Source organism: Antrostomus carolinensis, unplaced genomic scaffold (assembly GCF_000700745.2).
Source record: "Antrostomus carolinensis isolate BGI_N321 unplaced genomic scaffold, ASM70074v2 scaffold6347, whole genome shotgun sequence".
Taxonomy (NCBI): domain Eukaryota; kingdom Metazoa; phylum Chordata; class Aves; order Caprimulgiformes; family Caprimulgidae; genus Antrostomus; species Antrostomus carolinensis.
Window position 1 is genome coordinate 49,186 of NW_010329508.1, and position 21,863 is coordinate 71,048.

The following is a 21,863-nucleotide window of genomic DNA, read 5'->3' on the forward strand; positions in this document are numbered from 1 at the left end:
GATATGTCAGCAGGAGGGTGAAAAAGTGAGGTGCAACATCTCTAATATGTTCTCAGCAATATGTTAAACAAAGCAGATTTCATCTTTCCCTGCTCTCACTCTTCTTTTGTTCTCTGATATTTAAAAACTCTGGAAGGTAATTAATGTAGTAAATTGGTCCCACGCATTCTGTCTCAGCTTTGTTTGCTTATGGGACTGAGCCAGAAGAACCCCTAGGACTACAGGACGGGACTGCTGTGTCCTTGTCCTAGCACAAGGAGGGTTTCAGGTTGGGAGGGTGAAGAAATTGGTACCCTTTGCCCTTCATTGCTCTCAGAGGTGGAGCAAGAAAAAGCACAGCTGGATGCAAAAATCAAATCAATGGCTTTTCCTTTTCAAGGGAGGAGCAGCTTGCAGAAATTTCATCTCATAAAGCAACACGTGCTATTCTTGACTACTTTGAGGAACCTGGCCCCAAACACCTATAGAGACATTTTTCCTTCTAAGCAGATTTATTCACTGGAGAAGAGTATTTTTGGGGAAAGGAGTAAAAGAGGCAGTCCTGATTTTTTTGCCAAAAAATGTCCCGTCAGATTATCTTCTCCCATAAGCAAACAACCCACATTTTATTTAAAAAAAAAGTTTTATATAGTTTATCATTTGATATAGTTTAGCATAGAAATAATTATTTTTACATATCAATGTTGTTAAATGAAGATATATTTCAGGTTGAAGATAGTGATTACCAGCCAGCAGGGTAACAAACTGCTTCCTGGAGTACTGTGAACATACTCATAAACAGAGCTTGCTGTATTAGTGAGTGAAAGGCACAGAAAAATCTTGTGGGCACTGTGCTTCACAGGTGTACAAGACACAGTTGTTTTAAGAACGCATTCTTAGCTCCTTCTCTTGGTATCAACTATGCATACACAAAGCACAGTAAAAACCAAGACCAATGCCAAAAGGCCTTATTCAGTAAACTTGCTTGTAAAAACAGAATTTAGCCTTGTGAAGCCAAATGACTTCAACAAGTGTCTACAGATAGGCACAGAGAAAAACCATCGGAGTTGATGACACTGTGAGCAGTAGGAAGCTGGTGTTGGAGCAGACCAAGAAAAAGTCATGTACACATTAGGAGAAAAATAATGGACAGAATGAAGTTACTTTACAGATCTAACACCCTGCTGATTTTTTATTTCAAATATAGACCAAGAATTTGGAAAAAAAACCCAAAAAAACATTCTAACAAGCATAGCTAGATATTGTGTGTGCAGTTGTGGTGCCTGAGTGAACCACAGGGTTTTGCCTGCCTTAAATAAAATTGTCAAAGAATACAAGGACTGAGGACTGTTATGTTTTCAGTGCAGCTCAAAGGTAGATGATGCTCCCATTGCTACATGCTATTTATCATCTCTTGAGGTTGAAAGCTGTGCTGGAATGCATAAGGATTGTGTTCTTTGTATTGCAAATCTGAAATATAAGTAATCCAAACTATCAAATTATCTGATGTACTATTAATTATCACACTATAAGATTAAAATCACCAGAGACTTCTTTACCTACTCCAGAATACATACATCCATTCCAGTTTTTACATTGGCAAAAATATTTCTCCAGTTACAGCTATTAATGATCTGCCACTTTATTTCCAATTTCAATTCAGATTAATTTTTGATTCAGATTTTTCTGCAGCTAAAGAAATTGAGAAAAACTTCTAAAACAAGAAAAGGGAGATTTACTTATTTCAGCTACATTGCTTACCTGCCAGTACGTCTTATAGCCAAGAACATACATAAATAACAATGGAATATTATTATCAGGGGAATAAAAAACACGCAGCAGCATAAAATCATGGTGTAACTTCTGTTTGCAGGGGAGTAGGTTACATAGTCCCATGTACAGGATATCATCAAGCCCTCAGGCACATAGGAACCTATGAAATACATGGAATACATTATTCACACATACATCCAAAGCTTGCACAGTTACTGATCCAGCAACAGAGCACTTAAACTAAACCCCGTACTGCATACCTAGTCTTCAAAAGCTATGCCGGCCATATTATATGTGTGGTCTGAGAACATGAGTGCACATGTGGAAGGGAGGTCCTGACTGTCATACTTTCAGATACACCTAATACTCCATCTGCAATTCGTTCTGCTTGAATACAACCTGGGTGCAGGGGGGAGGAGGGTATCTGCACTGCAGTAAGGGCAGATATATGGTACGACAACAAACCATCAGGTGGTGGCTAGGCATCCACTTGAGCACTTATAAAAAACCTCATTTTTTTATAGCCCAAGCTAGGCTAAAATAGACCATGTAGGGAACTCTAAAAGGAAGAAGGAAAGAGCAGACAACATACTCCACCCAAAGAGCGGAGCCACGCTCCATCCCAGCGAGTACAGCCACACAACAGCGATGATCTGCATGGTGCGCTTCTTTGAAGTCCACTGTATGGATCGCAGGGGCTTAGTGATTGCAAGGTAGCGGTCAACAGAAATAGCTAGTAAAGTCATCATTGAGGTTATTCCGAAGAGTGCCCCACAAAAAGCGTACAAGTCGCAACCTGAAGCAGAAAATGGCAATGTCAGGGATTTTCTTAAAACAGATGCATGTTTTCTGTCAGAGCCTGACATGATAAACCTCCCATTTTTTTCTTGGCTCAGGATTTCTCTCCTATTAGAAGAATTTTCTTAACCTCACAATTTCATAGTTAATAAATGTTTATTAGAAAAAACACAAATAGTAATAAAATACAAATATATGTATTTAACAAGTCCTTTCCACTCTGGGCTGCAACTGGGAACCATTTGTCAATGGAAAACTGCCTCAAAGAAAATCCAATCTAATTAAAGTTACATTTTCCTGGACTGTTGCCAAACATATTGATCTTAACAGACTGCAGCAGACATCTATCTGCTAATGACAGATGGGTGTTTCAAAAAATGACTGGTTTATGTGGCTTAAAAATGTAGAAGTGGTTTAAATTTGATGGCTAAAAGACCAGCTGTAAAACATAGCTCCAGCTCCTATATTTAATAGCAGCACTTTTTTAGAAAAACAACAGTTTTTACATGAAACAGGTTTCTCTCTCCACCCCCCCCCGCCCTTTGCATTCAGGCATTGCACTAGCAGATGAAGACTTGTAGAGTTACACTGTCCCTAATTTGATTCAGAAACCTGTGTCGACCACCATTCATTTTTTGAGATCTCGCATCACCCCGTGTGGTTATAGACATCAGCCCACCAGGAATGGGACACAGTCAAAATACCAGATTCAAGCTTAAAGCTGACTTCTTCTAAAGTCTATATAATTCCTTGCAATTAAGGACCAAATCCCACTTAACCCAAATCAGTCGCTTCATTTGTGGCAGCATGATAATTTTATCAAAGCACTGATTTTATCTAAGAAGATGAGCAAGACTAAAGACATCCTCAAACTAAAGAAGAGCCCTTTCTGTGCTATTTGGTATTACATGGTCTCTGGACTTGCTCCACCAACACACAACCACTACCTCACCCAATTATATGATGAGCAGTACCAAGCAGAGAATTTGAGCCTTCTGACGAACTTGCTATACTCACATTTCAGCTATAACTTGACCATGCATCAAATTATCAAATTATATCAAATTATCAAATTATACCTGTTCTTTCTTGCAGTTGGAAAGAAAGGAGCTTAAATTTGCAAAGAGTCCTCGACTGACTATTGTTATTTAAATCTCTTAATTAAATGTGAGATTCCTAGAAGCATGTTAATGGATATCAACATACATTTCTAAATAAAAATATTGACTCCCTCTTAAACTAATATAGAAAAAAGTATTTATGACTTAAAACCTTTCTACCCATCTTCAGCCATAACATCTGCCATTACAAGCTAAAGGGGAACATGATTACGTGTTGATGTTGACTCCTTTCTTTCCAAAATAAGTAAGACGAAAGAATCAAACCTATAACACCAAACATGTGCCATCATGCTGACTGCTGATGTCAAGAACCTGGGTTGTCACCCAAGAGTCTTGTGGTGCTGTTATGGCTAAAATAGAGCTGGTGAGGTGTGAATTAGTGTTGAGAAGTACCTATATCTCCAAGTATCCATTCTCTGTGCAAGCTGTTGACGAAGCACATGGGTGCCTGAGAAGCTGACATCAGGAAGTCACTCACAGCCAAATTCATTATAAAGTAGTTCTGGGGTGTCCTCAGCTTCTTGTTGCTTAAAAACATGAAAAAAATTTACATGATTTTAAATAGATAAAGTGAACAGTTAACATTATAATTTTGCTTAATAGCAGAAACAAATACTACCCAGGTTGGAATTGGTGGTTACTTACAGTTAATCAATTGCTAATCAGCAGTCAATTACTGCAGCTACAGATGTAGTCATTTCAAAATTATGACTGACTATAGCAGGGGGGGATAAGATGGATTGTTTCCTCTTCAAACTGGGGAGAATTCCAGCTATCTTGAAAAACAGGGATTTGTTCAGGAGAAAAGAAGTTCCCTAGAAATGTAGTATCGCTAAGCATGTCTTGAGCTGCACAAGACCAGGATCTGAAACAGGTTACAGAGCCAAAGGAACTGCTTTTGGTGAATTTTTAAAAGCTGTTGACCTGAAGAGTCACCTCATTACCACTGACTAAAAATGATCCTTTGCAAAGTGCTACAGCACAGAAATTTGAAAAAATTACTTTTGTTCATATACATCTCATAAGAGAGAACAAAAGCTCTCCCTTGGAGAAGAGCAGGCAACGTTAAATGCCACAATAAGGAGTGTGAAAGCAGCAGCCAGTCTGCAAGCAAAGTTTATCCAAAGAAAACAAACATCACTTCCAGGTTTTTTCCCCACATCTCACCACCTCATGGAATCTCACCTCTTAGGGATATCTGGAGTTACAACCTCTTAGGAAACTTTAGGCTGGTATTCAAGATTACCCTTGGCTCAGGCTAAGGGAAATAAAGATACTCGTAACACGATAAAGAACCTCTCACTTTTACTTGAGGTTATTTGGTTGAATATGCCCTTGTTGCTCTCATCAAATATTATGCCCCACTAGGAAAGTTAAATTAATTTGTGAGTTCATCTCACCCAAATCTACCTTAAAACTGGCACTTTTGAGGGATATACTGAGAAGGTGTAACACTGAACTAGCAGCCCCTCGATGTGAACCACTGTATTGGTTACATGGCAAAATAGAGAGCTTTGATACCTAGAGTTTGAATTCAGAACTTTTCACAGTGTTAGGTACACATAATACAAAAAGAGGTGGCTTGGCATAGTCTGTAAGACCCAGGGAGAAAGTAGGATTTTTATAAATAGCTTTGTCTGTGCAACCTGCATGCAGTAATTCCCAATATTTTGAAATAGCTGTTTCTTTTCCCCCAAACGCTTCCTGCAGTGTAGAAAGTTTAACAGCTGAGAGCTATCTGATGTGCTTTAAAATATCAGTATTTGCAGCTAACATGAATTTCTTTCGTCATGCTGATAAAGAAATACCGAAAAAGAAATTGAGAAAACCCTCTCACTGCTACTGCAATTCTAACAAAGTCTTGGGTCTCATAACTGCCCGCACCAACTGACTGAGAGAAGGGGCAGAGTTCACACCTTTGCAGGTGCTTGTCTGCCTACAGAGATTTTCCTACTTTGACAATTTGATGCTTTTATTACACGAGCTAAACCAAACAAATTTCAAGAAAAATTGAAAGCTTGCATTTCATTTCAAAAATCATGAAGGTATCTACAGTTGCAGGGAAATAAAATTCTCCTCTCTCATATTAAAAGCCAGTTATTACAAATAACTAAACTAATATATTTGTCTTAAACATTTAAGAGTAGGAAACGAATGCTTGTTTCATAACCTCAATGGTATTTCTAGCATTGTAAACCCCCTCTGCATCAACACTCATGATGACAGCAAGCAGTGAGCAAGGAGTACTTTGAAATCCAGCATCACAGTGTCAGACAGAAGGTGGCTATTTATTTTTTCCATGAGATTTTTGCATAGTCTAGCTGCAGTATCTTTGGCTATTACACCGTCAGAAGCCAAGTGAGCACAAAAACTGACAGAAATCCTATGATCTGGCTGGAGCAGGGAATAAATACACTGATGGCATGAACTCATTTCATGCAGTGCATTGCTTTCTTGGCCCTTCCAGGACATCTGAGCTGCTGGGAAGAGGGTCAGTTTCTATCAAGTATTTCTGCAAATTCTACAGGGTGAGTGAAGAAGTTTGCAACAGGGAGACTGTGGTTTCTATCATTAAAAGTATTGAACTCTTCTTTAAACTCTCAACTGGAACTTTATAGAACATGTGATTTATTTTCTCATTTTCTTTTATCCCTTAAAACATGAGGAATTTACATTGAGGTTATCAGTGATGTGCGTGGATGTGTGTGTGGTGGGTGTTGCCTTTCCCCCCCCATTTGTTGCCATCAGCCTTTGCTTGGAGATTTAATCCAAGAGAGAACCAATGCAGAGCATCTGCACACAGGCACACGCGAACCTCAAGGCCAGTCAGATTAACAGTAAAAGGAATTTTTATACCTGTAAAACGCGTAGAGAACTAGGAGGTTTCCGATGATGCCAATGGAGCCAATAACGAGCACACATGTTCCTACGGTGTAAAGAACATGGTCGGGGATATCTGCCTTGGTCACAGCGTGTGCCTGGGTGCCCATGTTCAAACCCTGAATGGAAAACAGAGGAAAAGGAAAGCTTAGGCCATTCAGGACAATTATTCCAGGGGACATATGCTCAGCCTGTTGAATCAAGGCAGAGCATTTGCTTCCACAGTTTGTGCAAATCAAATACACACCTCTGAGCTCTTTTTACATCCCCTGTAATCAAGTTTCCTTCAAGCAGCCTTCGTTACTTTAACAGCATATATTTATATTTAAGAAAACAACAACAGGGAAAACAGACTGGAAAAAGTACTATGGAAGTTATGATGATCATGTGAAAAAGGCAAAGATGTGCTAACATAAAACTCGCTCTGGGTAACTGCCACACTTTGGGGCACGGAGCTAGCTGACAACACAAACCTTCAACGAAGTTCAACAAAGAATAGCCCATCATGCTTTGGTTTTATTAGAAGCACTGATATATAATCTTACACTTACAAACATTAAATCCCCCAGGTCTCCCCAAAATCCCTATCCACTAACTTAGAGTGCTGCAAAACCTGTGAATTCCCCAGGTAGGAGATCAGAGGTAAAACAGCAGCAGTAGCACTGTCTGTGTAAGCACAAATACATTAAATAGTCTTGACACCTCTTTCACTGCCCTTTATCTCCAGCACATGAATAAAACCCCATCAACTCCCTGCGTTTTTAGTTTGGTTGTTGTTTTCTTAAACAAATTCAGATTTATCACCAGCTAAATTCAGCAGCAGGGCAGCCTACAGCTAATCCACTCGGCTGTCATTAGCATTATCGACAAGAGTCTGAATCGCCTGATAGAGGTTCTTATTTACAAAGTCAAAAGCAGCTAAGCCACGCAGTGTGCTCCTACACGCGGTCAGATCCGGACAGCTTAGTCAAAGATACGGCACCTTATCACATCTGAGGACCTGCTTCGCATTGCCATATTTCACCACTCTGCAGCTCAGGGACATACGGGGTGTGGGACAAGGCTGATTTTGGCCTGTGGGAGAGGAGCTGGGTGACAGAACAGGTTCAAGATTATAACTATCACCCCACTGGTATTGTTCAAAAGACTATTTGAAAAAGGTGAAAAAAGCCTTTTTTTCCCCCCTTGCTGCTAGTTCCTAATTTCCCTCACCGCTGCTTCTCCTTTCTGCCTTCTGTGCCTCCTCACTCAACTATGAAGTGCACACACTACAGCTCCCTTCTTGTACAACAGTTCTAGCTGTGGATGCTATCCCCATAACTGCATGATCCCACTGGGGTACTCCCCGGGGGGTGGGGGGGGCTGCATTCAGTGATAGGGAGCACCCAGGGAGGTATGTACTCCACCCTGATCATCTGCAAAACAGTGGGTCTGGAGCAGCAACGCTGACAGGATGCTCCTGGGACTGGAGTGACGGTAGTAAATGGTAAAAGGTACAAAAGCTATGGCTTCAAAGCAGAAATCTGCTTTCAAGCCTTCTCAGCGGTCTGACAGACTCTACCCATACTAGGATGGCTACCGTCAATGTGACACTTCATCAAAGGTAACATCGTTGTAAAAGTCGAAAGAAAGGGAGCTACTGCTGGCACAGGCTGCACCAGAGAGCTGTCACTGCTATTCCCAGTGATTAGGTAGCAAGAAAATACAACACCCTGTGTAATATTGACCCTTGAAAAAGGTGTGAGAGCAGGCAGTGCACAGGGAGGTGGCCCAGTGAGGAAACGTAGCTGCGGCCGTGCGGTGGCACAGGCACAGCTGGCACCATGCTTTCAGAGCAGAGCTGCCTGGGCATGCAAACAAACCATGTTAAACTCCTTTCCTCTTCCCTCAAACTTAATCTTAGCAGCATGCATGCACTTGATTTAGTGCTGCCCCATTTCTGGCAAGGCATACCAAAGAGACTAAGCTGGGGAGAAAGGAAAAGGATCCCCCTTTTTTTTTTTCTTCCTTTCCAGTTTATCTATTAGGCATACTCAGGATTTGGTCCTTTATGGAGGGTTATTATATAAAGGAGTATTATATAGATGTTGTAATTCAGGACAAGTAGTACTTGCCTGTCATATGCATTATACTTCACCATATGGGAACTAAGTGTTGCAGAAACCTGTTTGAGAAATGGACTACGAATTTCACACCCAAATGTGTCCTGCCTTATCTCTTTGCTGAAGAGAAGCTGACTTGGATGTTTTGGCCTCGTTTACTCAGTTACAAGTGGTGAGCTGCACGAAAAAGCTGAAAAATGTCTCATGCGACACATTTGTAAACTTGAATTACAGTTTGCTGGCAATACTGGATGAAATATAAACTATTGACGCTTATGGAGTGGAATTTGAAAGGCAATAAATACTGGGGATTACACAGAACCTGCAATCTCAGTGAGAAGCTGAAGTGAGGGATGTTTAGACTACATAGGCTTTGGAGAAAGGATCTTGCCTTCAGGGGTGTACACAGCCACATTTGTTGCAATGTTAATAGCAGTAAGAACAACTTTAAGTTGTGAATGAAAAGACAGCTACTTATTCACTTTGTCGGTGTTACCCTGAGACAGCGGGATGTGGCAGGCCCCCAGCGGTATGAAATGTGGCAAGCTGATAAAGACAGAAAACCATTTATAACACTGTAATTTGGATCTAAGAAGATAAATGTGCATATCTATATGTGAGTGTACATGTATATTTCAACAGAAAACCTCAACTCTGATAAAAAATAATTTCATTAAACTAGTGGAAATTTCCTAAATAAAACAAGCTAAGCCAGTACAATTAGCTGCAAGATAATTGGAGATAATTTATACCTCATTTTACTCACATAATTTATTTCATTATTTTGGCATAATTTCACAATAGAAGACTTTAAGAATAAAGATTTAAATACACTTAAGGTTGAGAATTTAAAATCTATTCTATTGAACAAATGTTACTTTTCTAATACAGACCCATTCTCAGTACCAAATAACACCCAATTGGAGACAAACCATAGCTATCATCAAAGCTTTAAGAAATTAATAAAATTTAAGCTTTTTATCTTTTCCTGCAACATCACCTCTGAGAATCTGGCCTTCTTGGTGGTTTTGATTAACAATCTGAATACTTGCTAATGTAAATATTTTACTGTATGAAGATGAGAATTAGAAATATGAAAAAAAATTCTAAGCTTGGTGATGAGCCCTAATGAGAAGCTGTTTTTTGCTGACATTCTCAAAAGCTATTACTAGTCTATGCATTTTTTTTGGTACTTCTAGTTTCTCCCAAGTAATAACAGTAAAATTAAACTATAGAAGAATATTCCATGTTTCTGTGACTCTTTCCAACCCAAGAAAACCCAAATAACTACTACAAATCTTTCCAGATTACTTGGTGAGCAGGACAGCAGCTAAGTACAGCAGGTTGCATTCATCACAGTCACTGTTGTGTCTTAGTAGGTTATGTCTATATTAGCCTTTCATAGCACCAAAATGATATATGGTCAATGACAGCTGGTATGAATCAGCAAAACATCAGTTTATACTAGTGGAAGGGTCTTGCCTTTTAGACTTAGCAAAACACAGATTTTGGATCCATCTCACGTCACTGCTCTCTAACTGCTAGAGTAGACTGTACAGTTATGCTTCAGGCTATTCATTTTCATTTTATCAACAGGGAACTTAGACACCTTGAGAATGCAATGGGAAATCTTACAAAGTTAAAAGACATGCTGTGAGATGCTCCTCCAGCTGCAGCTGTTGCACACTGCCATGGTAACATACAGCTGCCCTGGATTCAGCCCATCTATCTCAATAAATTGTGTTCATGGATGCTCAGTATCACTGCAGCCACGTAATGTAGAGTGAAAATTCTGTTCTGTATAAGCCACAGTCTTGCTCTTTCACTTTAGTGATGTGTTTTAACATAAAAACAATGAAGGCAGGCATTACATTTTATTCAACCAATATATTGATCTGTAGTGGGTGAAGGTAGTTTTCAAGGGCTCATGTGAGATGTGTTCCCTGGCCATTTTTCTCCTGAGTTAGCTTTGCCTCCCTCCACTTGTGGGGGGGAGAATCACAAGCATCCTGGAGAATCCCAGAATCCTGGGACAGAATCCCAAGCACTCTGCTGAAGATACATCCATTTCCTAAGTGAAGATTTTAAAGACACTGTCCAGAATGACCTGATTGTTTCACTCAAACGTACAAATGTCAACAAGCAGCCCATGAGGATGCCAGTGATTGCAGCAGGGCCAGCTTCTGGCACACTTGACTATCCTGTACTCATGTTGTTTGGCTCCTTCTAAATTAATGCTACAATCACTTGCGTTTTGACTCTATGAGATGTTGGACCTGACAACTCACATAAATCATGATGTGGCCTTACCCTTATATGCAATGTGACTACAACATCAAAATGCTATCACCTACATGGCTGCTTGGAGGGCTTTCCTGGCAGGGTAACTAACAGATCTGCAGGCAAAGGGAGGATAAACAATTAACAGCTGTCCCTCAGCTAGCTGGCAAAGGAAGCAGGCACCAGATATAAAAATAAACTTGATCTATTTCTCCCAAAATAAAGATGGAAAATTTAACATATGAGGAAAGTTATTCTATGAAAGCTATTGTAATATGATTTTTAGTGATAAAACAATGTCCAAATAATTAAAGCCATGTGTTTCTGTTTTCCAGCTGTTAAGATTAATAAAGATTGCAATGCAGAAGATAAAATATTGTGGTTATAAAAGAAGGGCAATGGCAGGTCCCCTTCAATGGGTAGGGGTAGAAAATAGTGGATGTATGACTGGCATTAGGTGGATATAAGAGTATCTTAAGCTTTATTTATGCTCTGATTTTGGTCATGGATGCAAGCTCATCTTGTGGAAATTATTTACACTGAAATGAGCTTAAGTAAGGGCTTGCTTACATGGGGGATTAATGTGCACTAATGAGGGAGTGAATTAACAGCATAGGAGCCTCCCTGTGATGACCAGCTACATTCATTCAAAACACAAAAGTCGATTTTACTGCACAAAAACTTAAGTCTATACAGTTAACCTTGGAAATTTTAAAGAAAAATAGTAAACAATACTCAGGTATGATGAGATAGGAGCAATCCATGTGTGCCAGCTACCAGGCAGTACTTGCCAAGTTCCTTGTAATTCCACTGATGGTCAGTGTAAGAGGTAATTTCAGTGTGTAGCACCTTCTGGTCTGAAATGCCGACAAAACTTGGGGCTTAATGAGTATCTTGTACGTAGGAACTCTTAAACCAGCAAACAGAAGACCATTGTTATGTGGTGACTATAGTAGACCTAGTGAAGGTCAGATCTTTTTTCAAAATATGATTAATTTCACGTGAATACTGATGGAAAATAGTGTTGATACCTTTGGGTATTAAAAAACCAAAACAACAGCTTTGTTTGTTCTGGTTAACAGAACTGCATTACAACACCACACAGTTAAGTACAGATTAATGCAGTCAGAAAGTCAAATCAAACCACAAATCATCCACATGTAGAAAAGTTACTTTTCTTATCCATCTCCAGGCAACACTCCTCTTCCACAGCTCATTCCAATCAGTTCACATGCCAAAGCCAGGAGCACTCAAACACATATTTAAAGCATGCATTTAATCAAGAAGACAATTGGTTTAGCAAATGAAACTGTGAATGTGATACAGTTCATCCAAAAGCAATAAACAAGAACAGGAACTGCCAGTGCTATGTACAACAGGACAAATAGCAAAGGCAGCCGGGTACCAAAGTCAGGCATCTGCTACAGACCTAGGTAGGTATTTATCCAGACTGAGGTTGCAAGTTTGTGGAAAAACCTTGAGAATATTTTTCTATAATAAAACATGCAATCTAGATAATTTCATTCCAGCAAATGCTTCTGGGCTGTTACTGAAATGAACAGCCAGTTGAAAAAAGCCTTTAATATTTTACTTCAGGACTCACTTGGGGTATGTATCCTTAACATCTCATGTTTAGCACAGCCCTTGCTTTGACAAGATGCTTTGTTTCAGGCTCTGAATATCTGTACTTAAACTTCTCATAGTTGCAAGCAATCTAATGACATATGGCTGGGTAGCAGAAAAATCTCAAAAAAACTCAGAGAAAACCATCAAAACCTGATCAAGTTCTCAATGTCACAAGAATAAACCAGTCAGATACTCAATAAGGTAGGCAAACTCAGACATTTACTTATCCAGCCTTATGAGTCAATGTAAGCAAGGGGTATTAGTAATTCATATGTTTTATAATTCATAAGACATTATAAAAAAATGATTCACATGAGAATAATATAACAATCTGAAGTAAACAACAAAAATTAAACTAAGTAAAGTTTTAATATCTATCTCCTTGTTACAAAGGTGTCTAGGGGCATATTTTCATCTCGTTGGAGATTGACTAAAAGAATCTTAAAATGTAAAGTCTGTTCTGGAAAGCAAATGCGCATTGCTTTCTATGTACATCCCCAGCCACACCACTGAAATCAGTGACAAAAGACACGTTTGATTCTCTGAGTAAAAAAAACCCAACAAAACAAATAAACAAACAAACAAAACCAAACAAAACCCTCCACAACAACAAAAAAACAGCCCAGCTGAAAAACAAGCTGACATGTGTTCCAACTTGAGCACTACCTGCACTGTTTGAGAAGGGGTTAGCAAAAAAACCGAAATTTTAGAAGTTATTCTACTGAGCATGCTGTCACAACCTGGCCTCAGGAGGAAGGCTGTGTTATTCACTCCCTTGTTTTTGTGGGAAAGCACTGGCAAGTAACTAGCACATTTTTTTCCCTGCCTTAATGCGAGTTACTATAATCAAACCTTGAGGCAATTCGAAAACCTGAAAGTTTTAAAGCAAGATACCAAAGACGTGTTTTCTGAGGGCATTTTTGTTCCAGTACTGGAGTACTTGTATAATCAAGACAGGTAGCATTAACCAGGTCTTCACAACATTTTCTTCTTCAGAAATTTTATGTTCTACTTAAACACATCCAAATCTAATCTGAGAGCACAAAACCTAAAAGAACCTGATTCAAGTATGATTTAAGCATTTTGAAAAACAAGCAAATAAAAACCTACTACCAGAAGCTGTTAACACTCAACTGAGTTGAGAGTTCACTCCATCTTCCCTGTCTCATCTCTCACAGGCTTAACACACCGGCACAGCCAGTTCCTTAGTATGACCCTTGAGACACTCACCATATTGTCCCCTTGGCCATAAACGCCTTCAAAATTATCTGATGCTATGTCCAAATGCACCTCAAATTAGAACATAAGCTCTGCATGCTTAGGCAGGCAGCAAGCTGAACAAATCAAATCAATGCTAACACTGTATCAGAATTAGCTGGACTATTACAGTTCAGTGCATATTTATTTGGCCATGGATGACTGTTGGCACAGTGCAACAACAAAGCAGTAGGCAGAAGTCTCAGGATATATTTTTATGAGCATTAGAGCATGTTAAAGAAAAGCATGTGTAGTCAAAACATTCTATCGGAGTGATTTCCTTCAATATAAGAAATTTTGCAGTTTTTAGGGAGAAATCATTGATACCCTACACAAATATTTAAGTTTTTATCTTCTTAAGCATCATACTTCAATGGGTTATTTTTCTCCCTCTGAGCATCTTACTGCAGCTCTTTAATAATCACATAAAGTTCAGCTAAAAAAAGAAATCCCTTTATTGTACGTTTGCCACTCAGTGATAAGAGTGCTCTGAACTCTCTGACACTGTAACCCTTTATCATAACATGGGCTCTTCACCTGGGCTGCTCTCCCCTCTCCACATCCTTTGAGCTCCTGTAGCTTGTCCTGGTCCATTTTACTCATCCCAGGCTGCCAGATAACTGCTGCTCCCATTTCACCACCCATGGATGCCTCTGACCGGGACGCTCCCACTCCAGCCTGCCCACCACACACTGAAAGTGTTTTCATGGGCTGGTCCTGTTTGCCTATGGCAATGTGGTGCCGCAGCACCCATCACCTGCCTGAAGCAAGCCCTTTCCTGCTCCTGCAGCCCCAGGCTTCAGGCTGAGCAGTGGCAAGCACGACTGCCAAGTGATGTTCACGTTACTGCTTTTAACACAAGCACAAAAAGGAATGTCTTGGCCTTTCTACAAACATTGGCACTGCAGTTTGAAATACTGATCTCTGCCAGTGGACATAATATCCTACCCTGAGGTTTCAAAGAGTTTGAACATATACTCTGGCTTCTGGACAGTTAGATTTCTACATTTTATTAAAAAAAAAATAAATTCTTCCTTACTGTTGATAACTCAGCACAAATCCTTCATTAACCACCTCTGGCTTTATGCATCTCGTCTAGACATTAGTAACCTTTTCTGCTTCTTGGGGAGACCCACTCAGCTGCTGCCGGAAGATTTGTGTGCAAAAACTGCTCTGAGAAGTGGGCTCTGCATTTTAATATATCCCATGAAAACCTGTGCTTGTTTTTAAGGATTCTGGGGAAAAAAAAAAAAAAAAAAAAAAATCATCAGCAGACATCAGCTTTTCAAAGTGTGATTACAAAATGAAAATACAGCCTAATAACTCAGCTAAGGCAAGATGTTAATAACTTATACTAATCCCATATAGTCTTTCTAATGCTACTTTAAAAAATACATATAGCCAATATTTTTCTTTAGTGTGATTATTTGGTTCCTGCTGGATTGTCTGCTCTATAATTTTTTCTATTCTGTCACCTGTGATGAAGTGTGGTGAATGATGGAAGAAGTAAAATAACAGTAGAAATACACTCCTCTATTAAAACACATTTCAGTTAAATTTTCTTTACAATTTTTACTATCTGAGCATAAAGAACTGCAGTTTTAACAAAGAATCCATTTCACACTCTACATTTCCCTATTTAAAAAGAAACGGATTTTTTTTCAGGAAATATTCTTAACTGAAGGCCTCAAACCAGAGACACTATTCATCACAATTAACTAGGTTAATTTTCATATTTCAACAAGAAATTTCAGTCATGGGCAGTAGGGTGGAGATGAAGGGCAATTTAAAGCAATACCCAGCTTCCTGATGCCATTTGCATCATTCCATCACGTACATTTAGGTACATGAAACTGCTAAAACGAGCCAGGCCAGAGGTCCATCAGCACCCATATCTTACACCTGACAGTCTGTCAGCAGATGCTTTTAGGGGAAGAACATGCAGAATACAGCAAGTACACATCCTCAGCCTGTTAACTTCAAGCACATTTGTGATATTACTATGAACATTGTCACATACAATTTCTGTTTAGATCAAAGAAATGTCTAATCACTCCAAGCTGAGGATTCTTCCCATGTAATATCTGCTTGCTTTTGTTTAATATTGCTCTATGCATGGAAGAGGGGCATGCAGAAAGCAGAGCCAGACTCTTCCCAAGAGGTGCACAGTGAATGGACAAGAGGCAACAGACACAAGTTGCATCCGGTAAAAATTTCAGCGAGATTCATGAAGCACAGAAACAACAGCCCAAAGAGACTGCACAATCTCCATCCATGGACAACTTAAAAATGTTGAAGGTAGCCCTGCTTGGAGCAGGAGGTAGGACTTGACAACCACCCTTCCAACCTAAAGTAGTTCATGATGCCAAGAATAAAATCCTTCAAAGCATGCAGTTAAAAAAATATGGGTTTAAGCCAGAAGTAAAATGAAATATTATTTCAGTTACTTGAGGACAGGTATGCTGTCTCATGAAATTGAAAATCCTCCTACCCTACCTTCTTTTACTTTCACAAGGAACTGAGGACAGACAGCAAAAACCAAATGAACCTACATACACGTTTTGCACTGAGACGCTGTAGACTGTCTTTAATAGGTCTGTAATCTGTACAGGGACCATATTTCTTGGATAGAAAGGCTGCAATATGTGCTCCACTTCATTTGTAACAGTTTCTCCTACTGTGGCTTTAAGTCCTGCATGAAAAAACAGATTTCCAAAGGTTTTTAGGCACTTTACATCTAGTGATCTCGTTGGTGACAATAAGCCTACTCCTGTGTTGTCGAAAATACTCCTTGGTGTTTATCTGCACTGTTAGATGCCAAAGTATCATGAAAATCTGGCTTTGGAATATTTTATGATTAATTTTAACATACTTTACTAGATCACTGATGCATTTTTTAGTCCAATGGCCTATGCATTTTAGTCTCTCAGATTCCTAGTGGATACTAAAATAATCTTTTTAGAACAAAGCACCCAGCCACCGCAGGTAATGGAAATAATGGCGATGACTGGGAAGAGAAGGAAATTATCAGGTAAGATATATTCAAGATGACCCACCTCTGCAGTGAGAGGCAAATCTTCATTGCAAAAGGAAAGTATTTGCCAGTAGTACAACCTCCCTTAATTCTCCAAAACAAGAGTAAAACAGACTCTCATCCAGGAAGGAGATCATTTCTTTTCTAGTCGCCTGGAGGGTGAAGCACTTATGAATTCCTTGTGGATTTAGCGTTGCTAAAGCAACAAACAGAGAAACGTCCACTGAACAAGTGAAACTGGAAACTCCATTTACGAATAGCAAGCTACTGCAGTGCTGAAGACTTATCTTAGAGGAAGATTGAAATAGCACTGGCAAACTAATAAGGAATTGCAATGTGGGAATAATTAGAGACCAATTACAGCAATCAAAAGATTTATAAAATCCCAGATTTATAAAATACTAAAATACTGGAGCATGCTTTGACACATTTGGTGGTGTATATTAAAAGTCACTTCTGTATCTCTCAGAAAACTGAATTATTTTATGGCAATGCTCATCTTGCAGGAAGAAACAATATCTCACACAAAAGCAAGTGCCTTTACTTTGATCTGGAGAAGCATCAAGACAACTGTGATATAGCTGTGAAAGAGTTTCATTCTTTCCCTCTCCACTGCTGCGTGTAGCACACTAAAAATAGGTACGATGTAGTTGTACAGTTTAATGAGACTTCTTATTTTAATTCTGCAGACCACTTTTCACAACTCTACAAAAGGTAGCAATAGTTTTAGCACATTTATATTAGGAAACATCATCTTCCTCTCACTCTCACAATAATCTCCATATATCACGTGCATTTGAAGCAACTCCTACATTGCCTTTGCAACATCAGCTTGGAACCACGATGAACGACCAGAAAAGAAAATCTCAGCACAAGGCAGGTTCCTTTTGTGAATTAAGGAGAAAGTGCATTTTACAAAAAGGGAAGCCCACAAACTGGTTAGGTTCAAACCTATTTTCACTGTGCCATGACAGAAAGCCTCAGAAAGTCCCCACAGGTTTTCTTCTGCAGAGTTATACCTCTCAGACAAAAAATAGCTCCTCCCAAAGTGTTATTTTAAAGACATATAAGCAAGTCAGCAAAGTAATATGCACCAGAGAATCTCACAAAACAAACAAAAAAAAAAGTCAAACAAAGCATTGTGTGTGTCTCAAGTCATGTTCATGCTAGATTTAAGCCCACGCTGGACCTTTCTCAGTCCACCCAACTCCATAAAAGCAACACACTGAAAAGCATTGTCCACAGAAAAATGGGTAAAGGGACAATCTGCTCACAACAGCTGCAGGGGTAAGAGGGATACTCATTTCAGATTTCCCCACAAGTAAAACGCCCATTGAAAACAAATAGTTATTGCTAATTGCAAACTTGTACTGAACTTTAACAGTAGTTTATTGCTGTTAGTTTTGTTGTGATCAAATAGTAAACACTGAGCTAATAACAGAGTTGAGAAGCAGTTTCACAGCACTTGTAGTCATTACAGCTGAATACAAAATAATTCTATTGCAAATAGATTACCTAAGGGTCTTGAAGCATCACCCAGGACACCATCAGACAGCTACCTCATGCATGTTGAAGAGGGACAGCAAATCCTTCAGCTCTTGCAGCCCTCCAGCATTTGAGACAACCAGCTGCTTTATGAGTAACTGACTGGGGTTTATCTACAGCAAAGCCATTAGAACTTTCCAAAACACCAGCATTAATCCAGAAGCTTCCCGGTGCTCTTGCTGTCACTGCTAGCCTTCATTTGCTAACAGTCACCTTCTGTTACATGGTCTACTGCAATGCCATAGAGGGAGGGGCCTTTTATGCCAGCAAGGGCATGGGGAGGCCAGCACTGCATGTTTCTAAGCCATGCTCTCTCTTTATCATGGTGAAGGTTTAGTCAGCTACGTTATTTGAATATTAGCACTAGTTTCAGTATAGAAATTGTAGCAAAGGATATTAGGTATATAAGAAAGAAAGTATGGTTTTCTTTCTAAAAGAAAGATAAGTAATTTGCTGATCACTAGTGTTATTTTTTGCAGAAAGTTCAATGGAAGTACTTTGTCCTTTTTATAACTAAAAAAAACAAATAAAATTCCTTCTCACCTGAGATCAAGTCCTTTTTCAGGCATTGCAAACTTAACCGGGCACAAAGAACATATGCTCCTTCTTGATTCTGTGCTAGCTCTAGACTAGTAGTAGCTGTTTAAATTGTTTGTATCATCATCCAGTCAGTGTGGACTTGGTTTCATGTAGCCAGTCATTTTGTTGGCAGCACAGTTGTGCTGATGGCAGTCAGTAAATTTCCATGGGCATCAGGCACATATCCTCACCTGGCATTCAGGTCTTCTGGTCTGCATCCTCCGTTAAACTCAGCAGCTTCTTGCAGTGCTCTGTCCATTTGCATGGCAAACATCAGAAAGGCCCATCTGCCTGTTTATTTGGCTTTCTACTAGGGTATGTTTTACCTTTGCAAGTGCTGTCAAACAAAGCAGCTGGTACCATTCCCCGGGTCTGCTCTCAGCAGAACTGGTGACTCCAGACTCAGACCTCAATGCATTGGGCTGCCCCAGAGGCATACGTAGTGATCCATCTGCACAGCAGCCCAAGTCTGCTCATTTGGCCCATGTCACAGATTCTGCACGCAGCTCATTGCATGTTGAACTACTGACTACCATCTGGTATCAGTCATTTCTAACTGGTTAGTTGTCATCTGCTTGCTTAGCATAGTCTCAAGTCCCAGCATCTACCAAAGCTGCACGTCAAGTCTGAATAACGTCTTTTTATTTTGATATTTCCCAGGGTGTCTGTCCTCTTCAAAAAATTTACGGAAGGTGTCTAGTGGCCATATTTTTGAGTGCTTTGGTAGAGTACAATCATTTTGTGCAAGTCAACCTGACAGTTGCCTCTCAGTTGCATTATGACTAACTCCTTCAATTCACTTGAACCAGTATACTAAGATTTCCTGCTTTTCAGAGCTCAGAGAGCTTGGTTTGTACTGCAGCTGCAATGTCTTGCAACTCCATGTTTTCTTGTTAAATTTGCATAACTTTGAGAAGCTCTTGGGCACATTGATAACAAAGGCTGAATCATCTCATCTAGTAATATTGCTTTTTCATGCTCTGGTGGTTCAAGAATGTTGTCAGCCTCATTTAATCAACTGCAACAATATGCAGACACATATTTTTATTCTGGGCCCAAACTGGCATGTGCAATGGATTCTGCTTGAAGCTCTGCTTGGCCAAGGACTGCTGGCTTAAGCAGGTCATCTTCAGGAGTCACACTCTCTCTGCAGGCTGGCACCTCAGCATGTTAGAAGTATGGGACATCCTGGGAGGGGGTTAATTTGCAACCTCTGAAGGCAGTCAACCATGTAGAAAAAAAAATCAACTTTAAATCCCTTAATCAACTTACTGAGGTATATTTGCACATGCACATGGTTTTGTACAGCTAAGTTTATGGCAAGAGAAAGAAATACAGAATATGAACTAATTCAAAATTTGGTGAATACGCAATGACAGGGAACAAAACTTGGACTCCCTAGAAAACTTTAGAGAAAGTTTAACAGCAAAAATAACCCACACAGCCACCATGATAAAGATGTGATTAAAAAGACAAAATCAATTAGAAGTGAAGACCTTCAGCACTGCCAGAATGCACTCGGTGCATTTAAATGATTCAGAGTTAGAAGTTACATGCTCAAATTCCTGCTCATTTGGCACTTATTTATTACTTAACTTAAGAGGACTCTATGAAAACTTGCCCAAGTCTTTTCTTTCTGTTTTACTGCAGGACAACAACCTGTTGTCGTGAGATGGCATCCACATATTCCCTCCCAAGCTGGAGTTTCTCCCAGTACCACTCCCACAACCCTTTTTCTTTCAATCTTAAGACTAGAAAAAGAAGCAAATATTCTTCATAGACTTCTTTAAATGCCAGGGATGAGCCTGCTAATAAAATTAAGTACAGGTAAATTATCAAAGATTTAGTAAGAAATCTTCTATCCTAAAATCTATACGAAGTATTGTAATACTGTAAGTTCAGGGTATACAGGGACAGGGGGCTATGAGGACAAGGGTACACAAATTCTTCATCTTTAGTTTGCTGACCTCTCTCAGTTTTCTGCCTCAAATCATGATAATTAATTCGCAATGCACAAGAAAATCCTCTTATCTTTATGAATATTTTCAAATAATCCCAGCTAAACATACAAACAACAAACAACTTCCTACAGCATTTCATTTAGGTCACTTTACATCACAATAATTGGCTCCACAAAAGGATAACAACTCTGAAATCTGCTTTAGGACTTAATTTATATTTCCTTTTCCTGCTATTAATGAACAGATCACAATAACATGATGACGCAACAAGTACCATCATAAGCAATCACCTGTTACATTCTCCCCGGCATAGCCAGGGTTTTCCCATCAGCCAAAATTTCCTAAAAATCTAAACAAAACAGCACAAAGAACATGTTTCCCTTTGGGCAGGGCTGGGTCAGCTGCCCAAAAAAAAGAATCAAAATTCATTACATCAAAACAACTTCAATGAGGTTATATTTTCCTTTTAAAGTTGAAGCAATTGATTTAGACCATTCCTTAGAAAACAAAGCAGAAGAGAAACACTCCCTTCCCTTCTCCCTGCCCAGCTCCCACTTTCCGAAGCCTTCCTCGTGGCACATACTTTTTGGGCTCTGCCGAAAGCATCTCCCTTCCCTCCGCACATCCGCTCTGTGCAGAACTGCTGAACTGCGACTCATCCCGAGGAGCACTTGAAATACCAGGGTTTAAAAAGCCACCGGCGAGCCAGCCCTCCTCCGCTCCCAGCCTGACAGCTCCGGGAACATATCGAACTGCAGCCCGAGCCCCCAGCAAACCACCGATCCCGTTATTCAGCATGACTGGCCTCACCACGACTCTTTCAAGTGCAAAAGATTACTTAAAAAAAAAAAAAAAAAAAAAAAAAAAAAAAAAAAAAAAAAAAAAAAAAAAAAAAAAAAAAAAGGCAAAAAAAAAAAAAAAAAACAAA

The 21,863-nt window shown here is 39.5% G+C and overlaps 1 protein-coding gene across 1 annotated transcript in view; it reads right to left on the reverse strand.

Annotated features, from left to right (window-relative positions):
• LOC104528554 (melanopsin) overlaps positions 1–21,863 on the reverse strand; it is a 39,406-nt gene that overhangs the window by 16,745 nt on the left and 798 nt on the right. The window contains exons 2-5 of the mRNA XM_010172596.1: positions 6,528–6,670; positions 4,065–4,198; positions 2,345–2,548; positions 1,741–1,912 (exon numbers count right to left, since the gene is read on the reverse strand). Of these exons, the coding sequence (XP_010170898.1) occupies positions 1,741–1,912; positions 2,345–2,548; positions 4,065–4,198; positions 6,528–6,670 (653 nt within the window). The remainder of the gene's footprint in view (positions 1–1,740; positions 1,913–2,344; positions 2,549–4,064; positions 4,199–6,527; positions 6,671–21,863) is intronic.